General features: G+C 35.6%; 1 protein-coding gene across 5 annotated transcripts in view; it reads left to right on the top strand.

Moving 5' to 3' along the window:
- The window catches only part of AP3B1 (adaptor related protein complex 3 subunit beta 1), a 274,658-nt gene that overhangs the window by 45,153 nt on the left and 213,795 nt on the right, over nt 1–15,710 (top strand). For all 5 annotated transcript variants that reach the window (XM_079916789.1, XM_079916785.1, XM_079916787.1 and 2 more), the window contains exon 3: nt 6,656–6,730. In XM_079916789.1, coding sequence (XP_079772915.1) covers nt 6,656–6,730 — 75 coding nt within the window. The remainder of the gene's footprint in view (nt 1–6,655; nt 6,731–15,710) is intronic.

Here is a 15,710-nt window from a genome sequence, read left to right as displayed (position 1 = left end):
AAATTTTTTAGCTATAATACTGATGAGTTGATTATTCAGAGTCCTTGAAAGAATGGAATATTTTGGTGTATTGAAATCTTTGATGTATTTTCTTTTAGTAAGTGTTGGATATTAAAGGTCTTTCTCAGGTTAGTTTGCTTGTCTTTGTAGTTTTGGGATAATGAGCAAATCTGAACCTTTCTTTGATAGATAAAATTCTTAAAATTCCTAATTAGAGTTACTGATCTATATTATTTCATAGCCATATATGTTACATGGTATTTGGTTGGATATTATTGACCCTAAGAAAATTAAAGGTAATTTCAAAGTTCCAGATATTTTTGTTTAATATTTGTAAAAAAAAAATAAAGCCAAATTCAAATGGTATATTATTGTTGTAGAAAAATTTTGAGAAAGTCCATATAAGAAGAAGAAAATAAAAACATGCGTAATTCTTACTGTCTTGAGTTAATGATTATAATAAACATTTTGGGCTAAGTCTTTCTAGACTTCCCAGCCCTTGTTCTCTTTCTCCCTTCAACAAAAATGCTTCAGTTCTGTGTATACTTTAAAGGGTTCAACTTGTGGCTGATGTTGGCATCTTTTTTTGTTCTTAAGTTGGAAGTTGTTTAATGGGTCAGATTTTTTCTGCCATGCTAATATACATCAGGACCAGTTCCTAGTTAGCAGGCCTGAATTTTTACTAGTGATGTAATGCCTATAGAACCTTAATGGGTTTTCTGTCAATTTTGCTTCAAGAGTACTTTCTGGGATAGAAGTCAAGGGTCAGTTCATTTTCTATTTCTCTATTTATTCTTGGGGGCTGATTCTTAAGAGTTGCAGTTGGGTCTGAAAATTAACTGCTGGTTTGTAAATTAACTAGTAATTATTTATAAAGTAAAAATGCTGAATTTTCTCCCCATCTGTATATCTGTAAAAAATGAAGCTAGTTGAAATTGTTGAGAAAGTAAGTGCAATTTCTCCTCTTTATCTTGCTTAGTTAAAAAAAGATTAATGCTTTTTAACATTAATTATGTTTTTAGATCAGAATTTTTTCAGGGGGAGCCATACTGCATGGCATGTGGGATCTTAGTTCCCTGCCCGGGGATCAAACCCGTGCACCCTGCATTGGAAGCACGGAGTCTTAACCACTGGACCGCCAGGGAAGTCCCTAGATCTGAATTTTTAGATCTAGATTATTATTCAGTATTTTAAAAATAACATGAAAATAATCATTGTAATACACCACATTAACAGAATGAAGGAGAAAAAACAAGTTTATTTTAATGATACAGAAAAAGCATTTGACAGAATTCAACACCCTTTCAGGATAAGACACTCAACAAACTAGGAATAAAAGGAAACTACCTCAGCATTTTAAAGGCCAAATATGAAAAATTCACAGCTAACATTGTACTCAGTGGTGAAAGACTGAAAGCTTTTCCTCTAAGTTCAGGAACAAAACAAGGATGCCCACTTTCACCACTTCTATTCAACATAGTATTGGAAGTTTTAGCCACAGCAATTGGGTAAGAAAAAGAAATAAAAGGCAGCCAAATTGGAAAAGAAGTAAAATTATCTTCATTCACAGACAACATGCTTTTATATTTAGAAAACCCTAAAGAGTCCACAAAAAACTTTTAGAACTAATAAACAAATTCAACAAAGTTGCAGGATACAAAATTAACACATAAAAACTAGTTGTGTTCCTATATGGTAACAGTCATCAACCGTAAAAGGAAGTTATGAAAATAATCTCATTTATGATAACATCAAAAAGAATAAAATACTTAGGAATACTTACCCAAGGAAGCAAAAGATTTGTACCTTGAAAACTAGAATGTTGCTGAAAGAAATTAAGACACAAACAAATGGAAAGATGTCCCATGTTCATTGATTGGAAGACTTAATATTATTAGGATATCAATATTCCCAAAATTATCTACATATTCAATGCAGTTCCTATCAAAATCCCAGGGATGTTTTTTGCAAAAATAGAAAAATCTATCTTAAAATCATATGGAATCTTACTGGACTCTGAATGGCCAAAACAATCTTGAAAAAGAAGTCTTACACTTTCTGATTTCAAAACTTACTACAAAGCTACAGTAATCAAAATGTGTGGTACCAACATAAAGACAGACATATAGAGAGACATATACACACAATAGAGAGCCTTAAAAGAAAACCCTCACTTATATGGCCAAATTATTTTCAACAAGGGTGCAAGACAATTCAGTGGGGGTAGAATTTCCCCAAATGGTGTTTGGAAACTGGATACTCACGTGCAAGAGAATGAATTTTTAGACCCCTACCTCATACAATATATATAATAAGTGAAAAAATGAATCAAAGACCTAAATGTAAGAGCTAAAACAATAAAGCTCATAGAAGAAAACTTAGGATAAAAATTTCATGACACTGGATTTGTCAAAGGATTCTTGGATATAACATCAAAAGGTGAGCAACAAAAGAAATAATTTAGACTATGTCAAAATTTAAAACTTCATGCATCAAATGACACTGTCAACCAGTGAGAAGGCAACCCACAGAATGGGAGAAAATATTTTTAATCATATATCTGATACAGACTCTCCGGAATATATAAAGAACTCATATAACCCAATAACTAAAAACAGCCCAATTAAAAATGGGTAAAGACTTAAATAGACATTTCTCTTGTTTTATACTTCAGTAGTGAGTAATATTAGGGCCACTTATGATTGGATGGTAAGTTACGCTAGGGAAAGGGATATCCTATATCTACTTATTCCCCAGGTAGTAACTAATGGGTAAATAGTTGTTTTCCAAAATATATCAAGTGAACCACATCATTAGAAATTTGTTGAAATTTCTGTCATGTGTATAGTGTCATATCTGGATATCTCTTTTTTTTGGGGGGACCACAAAACATGGCATGCGGGATCTTAGTTCCCTGACCAGGGAATGAGCCTGTGCCCCGCTGCAGTGGCAGCATGGAGTCTTAACCACTGGGCTGCCAGGGAAGTCCTAGTATCATATCTGAAATAAAAATATCTTGGGTTGACTAAATAGCAGAATTGATATAACAGAAGAAAGAGTCAAAAGTTGAAGACAGATCACTAGAAATTAGTCAATTCTTAGAATAGAGATTAAAAAGAAAAGAGATGAACAAAGCCTGAGGTCTTGTTGGATGATACCAAAACATTATGTCCATGTAACATATATTTTTTAGGGCAGAAAAAATACTTGAAGACATTATTGCTGAAAACTTCCCAACTGATGAATGACTTAAATTTATAGATGAAAGAAACTCAATGATCCCCAATCAGGATAAACTGAATGACTAAGTACTGAAAGAAAATAATTGTTAACCTAGAATCCAGTGAATCCAGTGAAAGAATGAAGATGAATAGAGACATTCTCAGGCAGAAAAAAATAGTAGAGTACTTCTAGCCGATCTGCTTTAATGAAAGGCTAATGGAAGTTCTCCAGGCTGAAGGGAAATATGTGATGGATTTTGAGGGAGACCAATAGAAATGGTAAATATCTGGTAAGCATAAAGGACTAATTTTATCCTCCTAAGTATCCCATTGTCTGAGAGGTTTTCGATGGATGTAGATATAAAATATATGATGGCTATAACATAAAGAGTAGTGGGGAGGTCAGATTGAAAGGGCCTATATGGTTGAAAGGTTTCTACATTTTATTTGACCTTGTGAAATATTAACTCTAAGTAAACTGTGGAAGGTTTGACATATCTTGACTTATCTGTCTATATGTATCTGTCAACTGTGTTTGTGCATCTATGTAATTATCTGGTAATCTCTAGAAGAAGAACCAATAAAAATTATACAAAAAGATATAGCCAAATAGTCAATATAAAAATTAAAATAAAAAAGAAAAGTTAAATTATTAAATACTAAAAAATTTCCAAATAATGAGGGTAACAGCAGTCAGAACAACAAAACACAGGGAATAAACAGAAAACTGATAATAAAATGGTAGACCTGAATATAAGTATATCAATAATTATATTAAATGTAAGTGATCTAAAGTCACCAACTAAGAGAGACTGTCATATTTGATGAAAATATCAAGATGCAACTGTACGTTCTCTAGGAAAACCCCACTTTTAATATAAAGGCGTAGATAGATTAAATATATAAGGATAAAAAATATATGCTGTGCAAACACTAACCAAAACATAAAACAGCAATTCCCACCCCTACCCTAGCACTTCCCATTTCTCCTGCAGTTCTTTATCTTTCTCCATAGTACCCTTGTTACCACCTCATATACTATATTTGTTTATTGCCCCTCACCCTCATTAAAAGGTGAGCTCCGATGGGTAAAGACTATATTGTTCACGGTTGTATCCCCAAGGCCTAGAATAGTCCCTGGTATGTAGTATCCTCTTGGCAAATATCTGTTGAATGAATTTGACTATAGGTTTTTTTTTCTCCCTTGTGTATTAACGTGTTTTTGAATAGCATTCTGTAGAATAAAGTTGGGGAAGCCTTGGAGTAGGATATCATAGGATAGGATCTCTGACTTTAGGTAGTTACTGAATGACTGAAGGAAGGGGCCCTAGAGAACATTTAATCCCTCTCTCCTCATTTTACAGATGAGAAAATTGTAAAAGTCATATAAAGATACTTTAGTTGCACTATTTCGTGAACCTTCTTTAATACTCAGAAGGTTTCACAGGATACTCAAATAATTTCACAGATAAAGAAATAGAAAATGAAAAGACTAGTTTGTATTAGAGTGTTCTAAAGCTGTCACGTAGAAAGGTCTTCTGAGATATTGTTAACTGGGATTATTGTTGTTTAAAATGTCACATGGTATTTATAAAACATTTCTGTAAATTTATAAAACTAATGCCTTCTACCTTTTTAAGGTAGTTTCTTAGGTAATTCATAAAGATCCCTTTTTTAAAATGGTATTTTAGACTTTATATATATATTTACTTAGTTTTTGATGTGGGCCATTTATAAAGTCTTTATTGAATTTGTTACAATATTGCTGCTGCTTTATGTTTTGTTTTTTTGGCCCCGAGGCATGTGGGATCTTAGCTCCCTGACCAGGGATTGAACCTGCACCCCCTGCATTGGAAGACGAAGTCTTAACCATTGGACCGCCAGGGAAGTCCCAAGATCCCTTTTCCAAAAAATTATCCTGTAGTTAAAACTTTATTTTGTGGCTACCAAAGTCCATACTATTAAAAGACATAAAGATATATTCTGGGAATGAGAGTGAAGGAAATGGAAATACAGGTAGACATAAAACTGAAATAAATAGAAATAAAAGGTAACACATAGGAAATTCTAAATGAAAAACGTAGATTAAAAAATTCTAGAGGAAATTAGGATTGGACACCATAGTGGGCTAGGTGTTAGGAGATGGCTCTAGCAAGGGAGAATGATTAGAATTTGATGATACTCTAGATAGAAGGGTAGAACTTAGAAAAGTAAAAAGAAGTGGGTTGGGGGCATGATACGAGCACCAGCATAGAGGAGCCAGAGAATGTACAAGAAGTGAGTAGATCAGTTTACTTTTATAATAACGTTGGTGTAGAACAATAATGGTTGATGAGCTTAAAAGGGATGTTAATGCAATTAAGTCATTTGAATAGTAAATGAAATAGTTTGGACTCTTAGGCAGTCGGGGGCTATTGAGATCTTTGAGGGGGAGCTGACGTGCAAAGTGGTAGTTTGAGCATATTAAACTGTCGGTGATGTACGTTATGGACAGAAGGAGGAGATTGTCGGAAAAGTCCTCTGTAGGTGATACTGACCTATACTAGGATAGTAACAGGAGAAAGGGTTTAATGTGAGTGTGCCAAGAATTCACAACAGGACCTGGTTACTGTGTAGATGTGAGGAGAGACCAAGATAATTTCATGGTTTCTGGTATCTGGGAAAATTGGTGGAAATAGGAAATTCTAGCACGAATGCCATTTTATCAGGAAAAATAGGTTTGGTTTTAGACATAGCAAGTTTTGGATGAGAAAGACATCTAATAATGTTCAGTTAGAGAAGTGGAACTAGGGCCTAGAGTTAGGGCTAGAGTTTGGGGAGTTGATCCCTGTAGAGGTAGGAGTTAACATGTTGAGGGTGAATGAAATCTCAGGCGTTTCAGAGATTGTAGAACAGTGTAGCCTGAAAAGATGTTGGTGCACAGAACTTTAGTGGGGAAAGGAAGAGGACCTGGTGAAGGGTACTTTGAAAAAAATGGTTGGAGAAGTAGGGGAATCTATACAAAGAAAGCCGAAGGAGAAAAAATTATTGTAGTTTGTTTAAAATAACATTCATTCTCCACCCCCACCCCCACTGCAAAAGCATTACATCTTTAATGTAAGAACTTGGAAAATAAAGAAGAGTACAAATATTTAAAAAGTGTTTACAACACCATTAGCCAGAGAAAACTATTGTAAATATTATGTCTTTAAATTACTGTTTCTTCCTTAATATGTCTATGTGTATTTATATTGATTCCCAAGAGATTGTTTGTTCTTTGCTGCAGATAGTTGGAATAAATAAGGTGACTCAAAAAGAGTTGTTTGTTAACTCTATAGCTTATTTGTTTCTGTAGCTTATCTTCTAAATATTTAATGTATGTAGAATTTATGTTTTTTTTCAAATGACTAATTTTTAAAAAGTTTCAGCCCTAATATTTCACTTTTATTCTTCAGATGATTGCAAAAGGGAAAAATGCATCTGACCTGTTTCCTGCTGTTGTGAAGAATGTGGCCAGTAAAAATATTGAGGTACTGTTTTGATTCATAATTTTCATGATTCCTTTTGTTGTGAAAGAATCATATAATTTTGAGTTACTTTGAAACACAACATATTATAAGATACTTGTGACACTAGATTTTTGATACAATTACAATGTCCATAATCTTAAATAGGTGATATAGAATACAAAGTAGACAATCTTAGCTTTGGAATTTTGGTGGAGAATATGAAAAGTAAAATTGAGATTAATTCACCTGGGTGAAGGGTGGTAACTTGTTGAATATTCTTAGAAGCCAGTTTAGTTGAAATTCTGCTCTAGGGACTTAATTTTAAGATATCATTCAGACCTAAATTCCTGCAGTATCAGGGCAGGGATTGAACCCAGGTGTTGTAACTCCAAATCTAGTGCTCTTCCTGGAGCATCTTAGTTCTAATAGACCTTGCCTCAGTATAGTAGGAGGTGAGCAGAAGGCAGGATGTAGTGGGAACCTTCAATTACTGGTCCCTGTATAGGCTTGTACATGGAATTTGAAACAGAGGAATTCATAGAACTTTGAGGCCAAGGTAATTAATGTTAGGTCAAATGGACTAATGACTTCTAATAGAGTGCAGAAGAAAAATATGAGCCAGTGTAGAAACCATTGAGAAAGATGAGTAGTATGAAAAGTTCAATGAAGAGAATTAGAGATTGATGTGAGCAAATGCCTTGTATTTCAAAAGAACAGAAGGTTGTAATGAAGAGTGAATGGCCACATCTGTCATGAGTCTCAACTTCAACTGATGTTGGGTAGTGATTGTCTGGGGGTATGTTGGGAGTGTTTGTTTTTGAGGAGGGTGTGTTTACTAGGAAGTAGTAGGAGGTAGTGATAGGAGCTAGCTAGGAGCTAGCTAGGAGCTAGTAGGAGCTAGTGATATCTGCACGAGAATGAAAATGCCAGCACACATGTTTCATGTTTGCCCATACTAGCAGCTGTGAGCATCAAGAAATAAGCCTAGTCCTCTTTTTCAGTCTGGTAAATTTGGGAGAAGCAGCAGTCTCCATTGACGAATATTTTCAAGGACCTGGTGACATCAGGGCAGGATGTTTTAGGTGGGGGGAAATGGAGTATAAGTAGTAGAAATTAAAGATAAAGAGAAGTTTTTTCACTTAATAATCTAGTATTATTAATATTACTCTTGAAGCTGTACCTCTGTTTATTCTGTAGGTGCTTGCTCTAGGGGCTACAATATATATATTTAACTTACTACAGTCTACCACTAGGATTTACATATACATTTTTCAGTTATCACAGTCTAGTTTCAAATAATTATACCCCTTCATATATTCTTACATCAGTAAATTTCTACTTGCTCCCTCCAGTCTGTTCCCATTTTATGCATTTTACTTCTAAATATGCTAAAGCACCCTAAATACATGGTTATTATTTTTACTTTAAAGAATCAGTCATCTTTTTAAAAGATCATCAAAGCATAAATAACATGTTATAAACTTCTCGCTTTTAAAGTGTACAGTTCAGTGATGTGTAGTGTATTCACAGAATTGTGCAATCATCACCACCATCTAATTCCACAACATTTTTATCAGCTCAACAAGGAACGTTGTATTCATTAGCAGTTATTCCACCACACCCGCTCGCCCTAGGCAACCATTAATTTACTTTTTGTCTCCATGGATTCGCCTACTCTGGGCATTGCGTATAAATTGAGTTATACAGTATGTGCTTTTGTGTCTGACTTCTTTCACATAGCATAATGTTTTCAAGGTTCATCCATGTCATAGTATGCATCATTACTCTATTGCTCCTTTTTTGCTGAATAATATTCTATTGTATGGGTATACTGCATTTTGTTTATTCATCAGTTGATGGACATTTGGGTTGTTTCCACTTTTTGGCTCTTGTCAGTAATGTTGCTGTAAACATTCTGTACAAGTTTTTGTGAGCACATATGTGTTCACTTCTTTTGCATATATACCTTGGAGTGATATTGCTAAGTCATAAAATAACTTTGTGTTTAACCTTTTGAGGAACTTCAAAACTGTTTTCCACAGCAGCTGTAACCATTTTATGTTTCTGTCAGCAATGTATGTGAGTTCTGGTTTCTCCACATCCTCACCAACACTTATTTTCCTTTTAGTAAAGAAAAATTATTGTCTGTCTTTTAGATTGTATACTGTAGTGGGTGTGAAGTGGTATCTCATTGAAATTTTGATTTACATTTCCTTAATAGAAAATTGTTGAGAATCTATTGGCCAGTTGTATATCTTCTTTAGAAAAATATCTATTCAGATCCTTTTCCCATTTTATAATTGGGTTGTTGGTCTTTTTATTGTGTATTTTTAACAGTTTTTTATGTATTCTGAATATTAGACCCTTATCTGATGTATGATTTGCAAATATTTTTCTCCTGTTTTGTGGGTTATCCCTTTATTTTCTTGATACTGCCCTTTGAAGCACAGAAGTTTTAAATTTTGATGACAGCTATTGATATATATATATATATATATATATTTGCTTATGCTTTAGATGTCATATCTAAGAAACTGATGCTTAATTCAAGGTCACAAAGATTGACACTTGTCTTTTTTTTCTAAGAGTTTTATAGCTTTAGCTTTTATATTTAGGACTGTGATCTGTTTGGGGTTAATTTTTGTGTATGGTGTCTTCATGCAACTACTGATCTGCCTTCTGTCAGTATAGTTTTGTTGTTTCTAAAATTTTTTATAAATCAAATCATACAGTATAGAAGCTGTTGTGTTTGACTTCTTTTACTTAGGCTACTGAGTTTCATCTCTGCTGTTTCATGTATTCATGTTTTGTTCCTTTTTTTGCTATAATATGGATATTTCACAGTTTTTTAATTTACCAGTTGAAATACACTTGGATCAAATAAAATGCTATTTATGGGCATGTATTTTAATTTTTCTTGGGTAAATACCTAGGCTTAGTTGTGTTGCATTGTCTGGGAAGAATATGTTTAATTTTTAGAAAATAGTACCATGTAGTTTTCCAAAGTGGCTGTGCCCTTTGCATTCCCACCAGGAATGTGTGGAGTTCCAGTCAGTTCATATCCCTTTCAACACTTGATCTTGTTAGAGTCTGACTTCAGCCATTTTGGCGGATGCGTAATGGTGTTTCATTGTGCCTTTAATTGCATTTTCCTGATACTTAGTGGTGTTGAGCATCTTTTCATGATCTTTTTGATCAGTCGTAAAACTTCTCTAAAATATCTGTTCAGATCTTTAACCTATTTTTAATTTTTTTGTCTAGAGTATAAAAATTCTTTATATATTCTGATACAAGCCTTTTGTCAGATTGATGGTTATTTACTATTACTTATTTTTTCCTAGTCTGTAGCTTGCCTTTTTGTTTTCTTAATGTCTTTCAAAGAATAAACGTTTGATTTGATAAAGTACATTTTATCAGTTTTCTTAGTTATACTTGAGGCTTTTTTGTGACCTGCTTGATAAATCTTTGCCTAACCTAATGTTATGAAGATTTCTCCCAGTTTGTTCTAAAAGTTTAAAAAGTTTTAGCTATTAAATTTTGCACTATGATCCATGTCAGGGGAGAATCCCAAGACTACCCACAGGTTCCCTCATTCTTTGGGCTAATCCACAGGATCTCAGGTTATAGATAGATTCATAGCTATGACTTATTACACTGAAAGATGCACAACAAAAATTAGGTACTGAAAGAGGTGCATGAAGTGAAGTCCAGAGAAAACCAGATGCAAGCTTCTAAGAAGCCTCCCCAGTGATTTTCCCTGTGACATTCGATTCCTCCAGCATCACCTCTGACAAAATGTGTGAAGTGTTGTCTACTAGGAAAGTTCATAAGGGACTCAGTGCCCAAGTCTTTATTGGGGGCTGCTCGTGTACCCATTAACTGCCTAGCACATTCCAGAATTGCAGACTCTCAGAAAGTAAGCACATGTTCAGCATAAACCATATTGTTTTTATGTAAACCACCCTTATCAGTTAGGGAATGGTGGCAATATCTCTGAAGTTCAAGTTCCCAGACAACAGTCAAGGCCAACTTTATAAGTAGGCTTTCTAAGGATAGCAGTCTCTGGCCTACTGTGTTAAATCTTTACTACAGAATACATTTCAAATCAGATTTAAAAAAATTAAAGTATAATTGACTTATAAAATTATATTCAGGTGTACAGCATCACGATTCGATATTTTTATACATTACAAAATGATCTCGACAATAAAGTCTAATTACCATCTGTTGCCATACAAAGTTATTACAGTATTATTGACTATATTCCCTATGCTGTACATTACATGACTTATTTATTTTATAACTGAAGTTTGTACCTCTTAATCTCCCTCACCTATTTCACTCATGCCCCTGCCCCTTTCCCCTCTGGCGACCATCAGTTTGTTCTCTGTATCTGTGAGTCTCTTTCTGTTCTGTTTGTTCATTTGTTTTGTATTTAGATTCCTTATATATAAGTGAAATCATATGGTATTTATCTTTCTTTGTCTGACTTATTTCATTTAGCACAATACCTTCTGGATCCATACATGCTGTTGCAGATGTCGAGATTTCATTCTTTTTTATGGCTAATATTCCATTGTGTGTGTGTGTGTGTGTGTGTGTGTGTACACACCACATCTTCTTTATTCATTCATCTATCGATGGATACTTAGGTTGCTTCCATATCTTAGCTATTGTAAATATGCTGCAATGAATATAGGGATCATGTATCAATATCTTTTTGAATTAGTGTTTTTGTTTTCTTCGAATGTATACCTAAGAGTGGGATTGCTGGATTGTATGGTAGTTCTATTTTTAATTTTTTGAGGAACCTACATTCTGTTTTCCACTGTGGCTGCACCAACTTACAGTCCCACCAACAGAGCACAAAGGTTCCCTTTTCTCCACATCCTCACCAATACTTGTTACTTGCTGTCTTTTTTTTTTTTTAAGTTTATTTATTTATTTATTTATGGTTGTGTTGGGTCTTTGTTGCTGGGCACCGGCTTTCTCTAGTTGTGGTGAGTGGGGGCTACTCTTCATTGCAGTGCACCGGCTTCTCATTGCGGTCACTTCTCTTGTTGTGGAGCACAGGCTCTAGGCACACGGGCTCAGTAGTTATGGCTCGTGGGCTCTAGAGCACAGGCTCAGTAGTTGTGGCCCATGGGCTTAGTTGCTCCGTGGCATGTGGTGTCTCCCCAGACCAGGGCTCGAACCCGTGTCCCCTGCGTTGGCAGGCAGATTCTTAACCACTGTGCCACCAGGGAACTCCCTGTCTTTTTGATAATAGTCATTCTGACACATGTGAGGTAATAACTCATTGTGATTTTAATTTGCATTTCCCTGATGATTAGTGATGTTGAGCATCTTTTCATGTGCCTGTTGGCCATCTGTAGGTCTTTGAAAAATGTCTATTCAGGTCCTCTGCCCATTTTTTATTTGGATTGTTTGTATTTTTTTGATGTTGAGTTCTGTGAGTTCTTTATATGTTTTTGATATTACCCCCTTATCAGTTATATCATTTGCAAATATCTTCTCCCATTCAGTAGGTGGCTTTTTTGTTTTGTTGATAGTTTCCTTTGCTGTACAAAAGCGTTTTAGTTTGATGTAGTCCCATTTGTTTATTTTTGCTTTTGTTTCCCTTGCCTGAGGAGACATATCCAAAAAATATTGCTAAGATCCATGTCAAAGAGCAATACTTATACTTTCTTCTAGGAGTTTTATGGTTTCAGGTCTTAGATGTAAGCCTTTACTCCATTGTGAGTTTCTTTTTGTATATGGTGTGAGAAAGTAGTTCAATTTAATTCTTTTGATTGTAACTGTCCATTTTCTGAACACCATTTATTGAAGAGGCTGTCTTTTCCCCATTGTGTATTCTTGCCTCCTTTGTCATAGATTAATTGACCATATAATGGTGAGTTTACTTCTGGGCTCTTTATTGTGTTCCATTGATTTAGGTGTCTGTTTTTGTGCCAGTACTATACTGTTTTGGTGACTGTAGCCTTGTAGTATAGTTTGAAATCAGGGAGCGTGATACCTCCAGCTTTATACTTTCTCAAGATTGTTTTGGCTGGGTCAAATTAGATTTTGTGTGTGGTATGAGGTAAGATTTGCAATTCATTTTTTTCTCAGATATTCAACTATTCTGTCACCATTTATAAAGAAGACTATATCTTTTTCCAGTTGAATTACCTTGCCACTTTTGTGAAAAAATTTTGGCCATATAAGTGCAAGCATATTTCTGGACTCTGTTCTGTTCTATTGATCTGTATGTGCGTCCTTGTGCCTATACTACACTGTCCTGTAGCCTTACAGTAAGTCTTGAAGTGAGGTAGTATAAGCACTCCAGTCTTGTTCTGTTTTCAGCCTTGTTTTGACGAATCTGGGTCTTTTGTCTTTCTGTAAAAGTGTTAAAATCAGCATGCCAATTTCTCCAAAAGCCTGTTAACTTTGATTTTGTTTACAGTGAGTTTGTAGATCAATTGGAGGGAATTGCCACCTCCACCATGTAAGTCTTCCAGTCCTTGAATATGGTCTTCTGTAATTTCCCTTTGTAGTGTTTTATAGGTTTTGGTGTACAAGTTTTGAACATTTTGCACATCAATTTAGTTTTGAGTAGTTTTTGAATGCTGTGTTTTTAAAAATATTTATTTATTTATTTATTTTTGGCTGCATCTGGTCTTGGTTGCAGCACAAGGGCTCCTCATTGCAGCACGCCGGCTCCTCTCTAGTTGTGGTGTGCAGGCTCAGCAGTTGCGGCACATGGGCTTAGTTGCCCTGTGGCATGTGGAATCCCAGCTCCCCAACCAGGGATCGAACCCTCATCCCCTGCATTGGAAGGCAGATTCTTAACCACTGGGACCACTAGGGAAGTCTCTTGAATGCTATTTTAAATAGAGTTGTCTTTTTAATTTCATTTTCCAATTGGTCATTGCTAGCAAAATCAGTTCTGATTTTGTGTATTGATCTTGCGTCCTTGCTAAATTCACTTATCCTGATAGCAATTTTTTTTCCTGATAGCTGTTTTATCGATTTCTTAGACTTTGATACATAAATGATCATACCATGTGTGAACATAATTTTACTTCTTTTGTATCCTATATGCCTTTTTCTTGTCATATTACACTGAGTACAATCTATATTACAATATTGAATAAAAACAATGATAGTGGTTTTCATTGCCTTGTTCCTGATGTAGAAAGCATTGAGCCATTTACCATAGAATATGATACAAGCTGTAGGTTTTTTGCAGATGCCTTTAAGCATATTGAGGAAGTTCTTTTTATCCCTTGTTTGCTGAGAGTTTTTAATATGAATGAATGTTGAATTTTGTCAAATCTTTTTTCTGTAAGTACTGAAATTATCATAGGATTTTTCTCTATTCTCTTCATATGATAAATGACTGGGACTAATTTTTAAATATTAAACCTTTCTGTTCCTGGGATAAATCCCTAATGGCTATGGTGTGTTAATCTTTTAGTGTATTGTTAGAATCGATTTGCTAACTTTTGTTAGGAGTTTTGCATCTATATCTTATTGAGGGATTTTTTTTTTTGTCTCATGATGACTTTGGTTTTGATATCAGGGTAACCAGTTAATACTGGATTTTAAAAATGAGTGGGAGGTGGGCTTCCCTGGTGGCGCAGTGTTTGAGAATCCACCTGCCAATGCAGGGGACACGGGTTCGAGCCCTGGTCCGGGAAGATCCCACATGCTGCGGAGCAACTAAGCCTGTGGGTCACAACTACTGAGCCCACACGCCTCGAGCCCGTGCTCTGCAATGAGAGAAGCCACCACAATGAGAGAAGCCTGCACACTGCAACTAGAGAAAGCCCACGCGCAGCAACGAAGACCCAACATAGCCAAAACAATAAATAAATAAAATAAATAAATTTATTTAAAAAAAATGAGTGGGAGAGTGTTTCTCCTTTTTTCTCTGAAAGAAAATGTGTAGAATTGGTATTGTTTCATTCTATCTAATAATACCAAAGAATTGGTATTATTTCATTGTTACTATGATGTCATCTGGGCTTGGAATTTCTTTTATGCGAAAGTTTTAAATTATGAATTCGAGTTGTTTATTGGTATAGGCCCGTGTGGAAACTAAACTCAGCAGGCTTGGGTTGTGCAAACCCTGAACATTTCCAGGTCTGTTTTCTTTTCTTATTTTTCTTTTTATTTATTTATGGCTGCGTTGGATCTTTGTTGCTGTGCATGGGCTTTCTCTAGTTGTGGCGAGCGGGGGCTACTCTTCGTTGCGGTGTGTGGGCTTCTCATTGCGGTGGCTTCTCTTGTTGCGGAGCACGAGCTCTAGGCACATGGGCTTCAGTAGTTGTGGCACGTGGGCTCAGTAGCTGTGGCTTGTGGGCTCTGAGCGCAGGCTCAGTAGTTGTGGTGCACGGGCTTAGTTGCTCCGCAGCATGTGTGATCTTCCCGGACCAGGGATTGAACCCGTGTCCCCTGCATTGACAGGTGGATTCTTAACCACTGTGCCACCAGGGAAGCCCTCCAGGTCTGTTTTCATGATTGTTTATTGGTTGGCTCTGGTGAACTGATCTCTTTGAGTGTTCTGTCAGATAAGAGTGAGCCATGCTCTGTCAGTTTATCCAAATAATATATACTAAAAGTGTTTGTGGTAAACACCTACTTTCCTTATCATGGTCTGGAGCTTCAGTTACTGATCTCTTACTTACTGATGACAATATATGTAGGCATACAGTGCCTGCATGGTTGATCCCTAATAAAAACCCTGGACCGTCTGTCTTAAGCAAGATTCCCTGGTTGGCACCACTTTGTACGTGTTGTCACACGTTGTTGCTGAAGGAAGTATTTTTATGTGACTATGCTTGTGGGTGGACTCTTAGAAGCTTGTACCTTGTGTCCTCTGGACTTCACCCCATGTGCCTTTTCCTTTTGCTGATTTTACTATATATCCTTTCACTGTAGTGAACCATAACCATGAGTGTAACAACTTTCTGGGTCCTGTGAGTCCTTCTAGGCAGTCATTAAGCCTGAAGGTAGT

Source organism: Stenella coeruleoalba (assembly GCF_951394435.1).
Source record: "Stenella coeruleoalba genome assembly, chromosome: 3".
Classification (NCBI taxonomy): Eukaryota; Metazoa; Chordata; class Mammalia; order Artiodactyla; family Delphinidae; genus Stenella; species Stenella coeruleoalba.
Note: the sequence above shows the minus strand (reverse complement) of the source record. Positions and strands in the feature narration are given on the sequence as shown.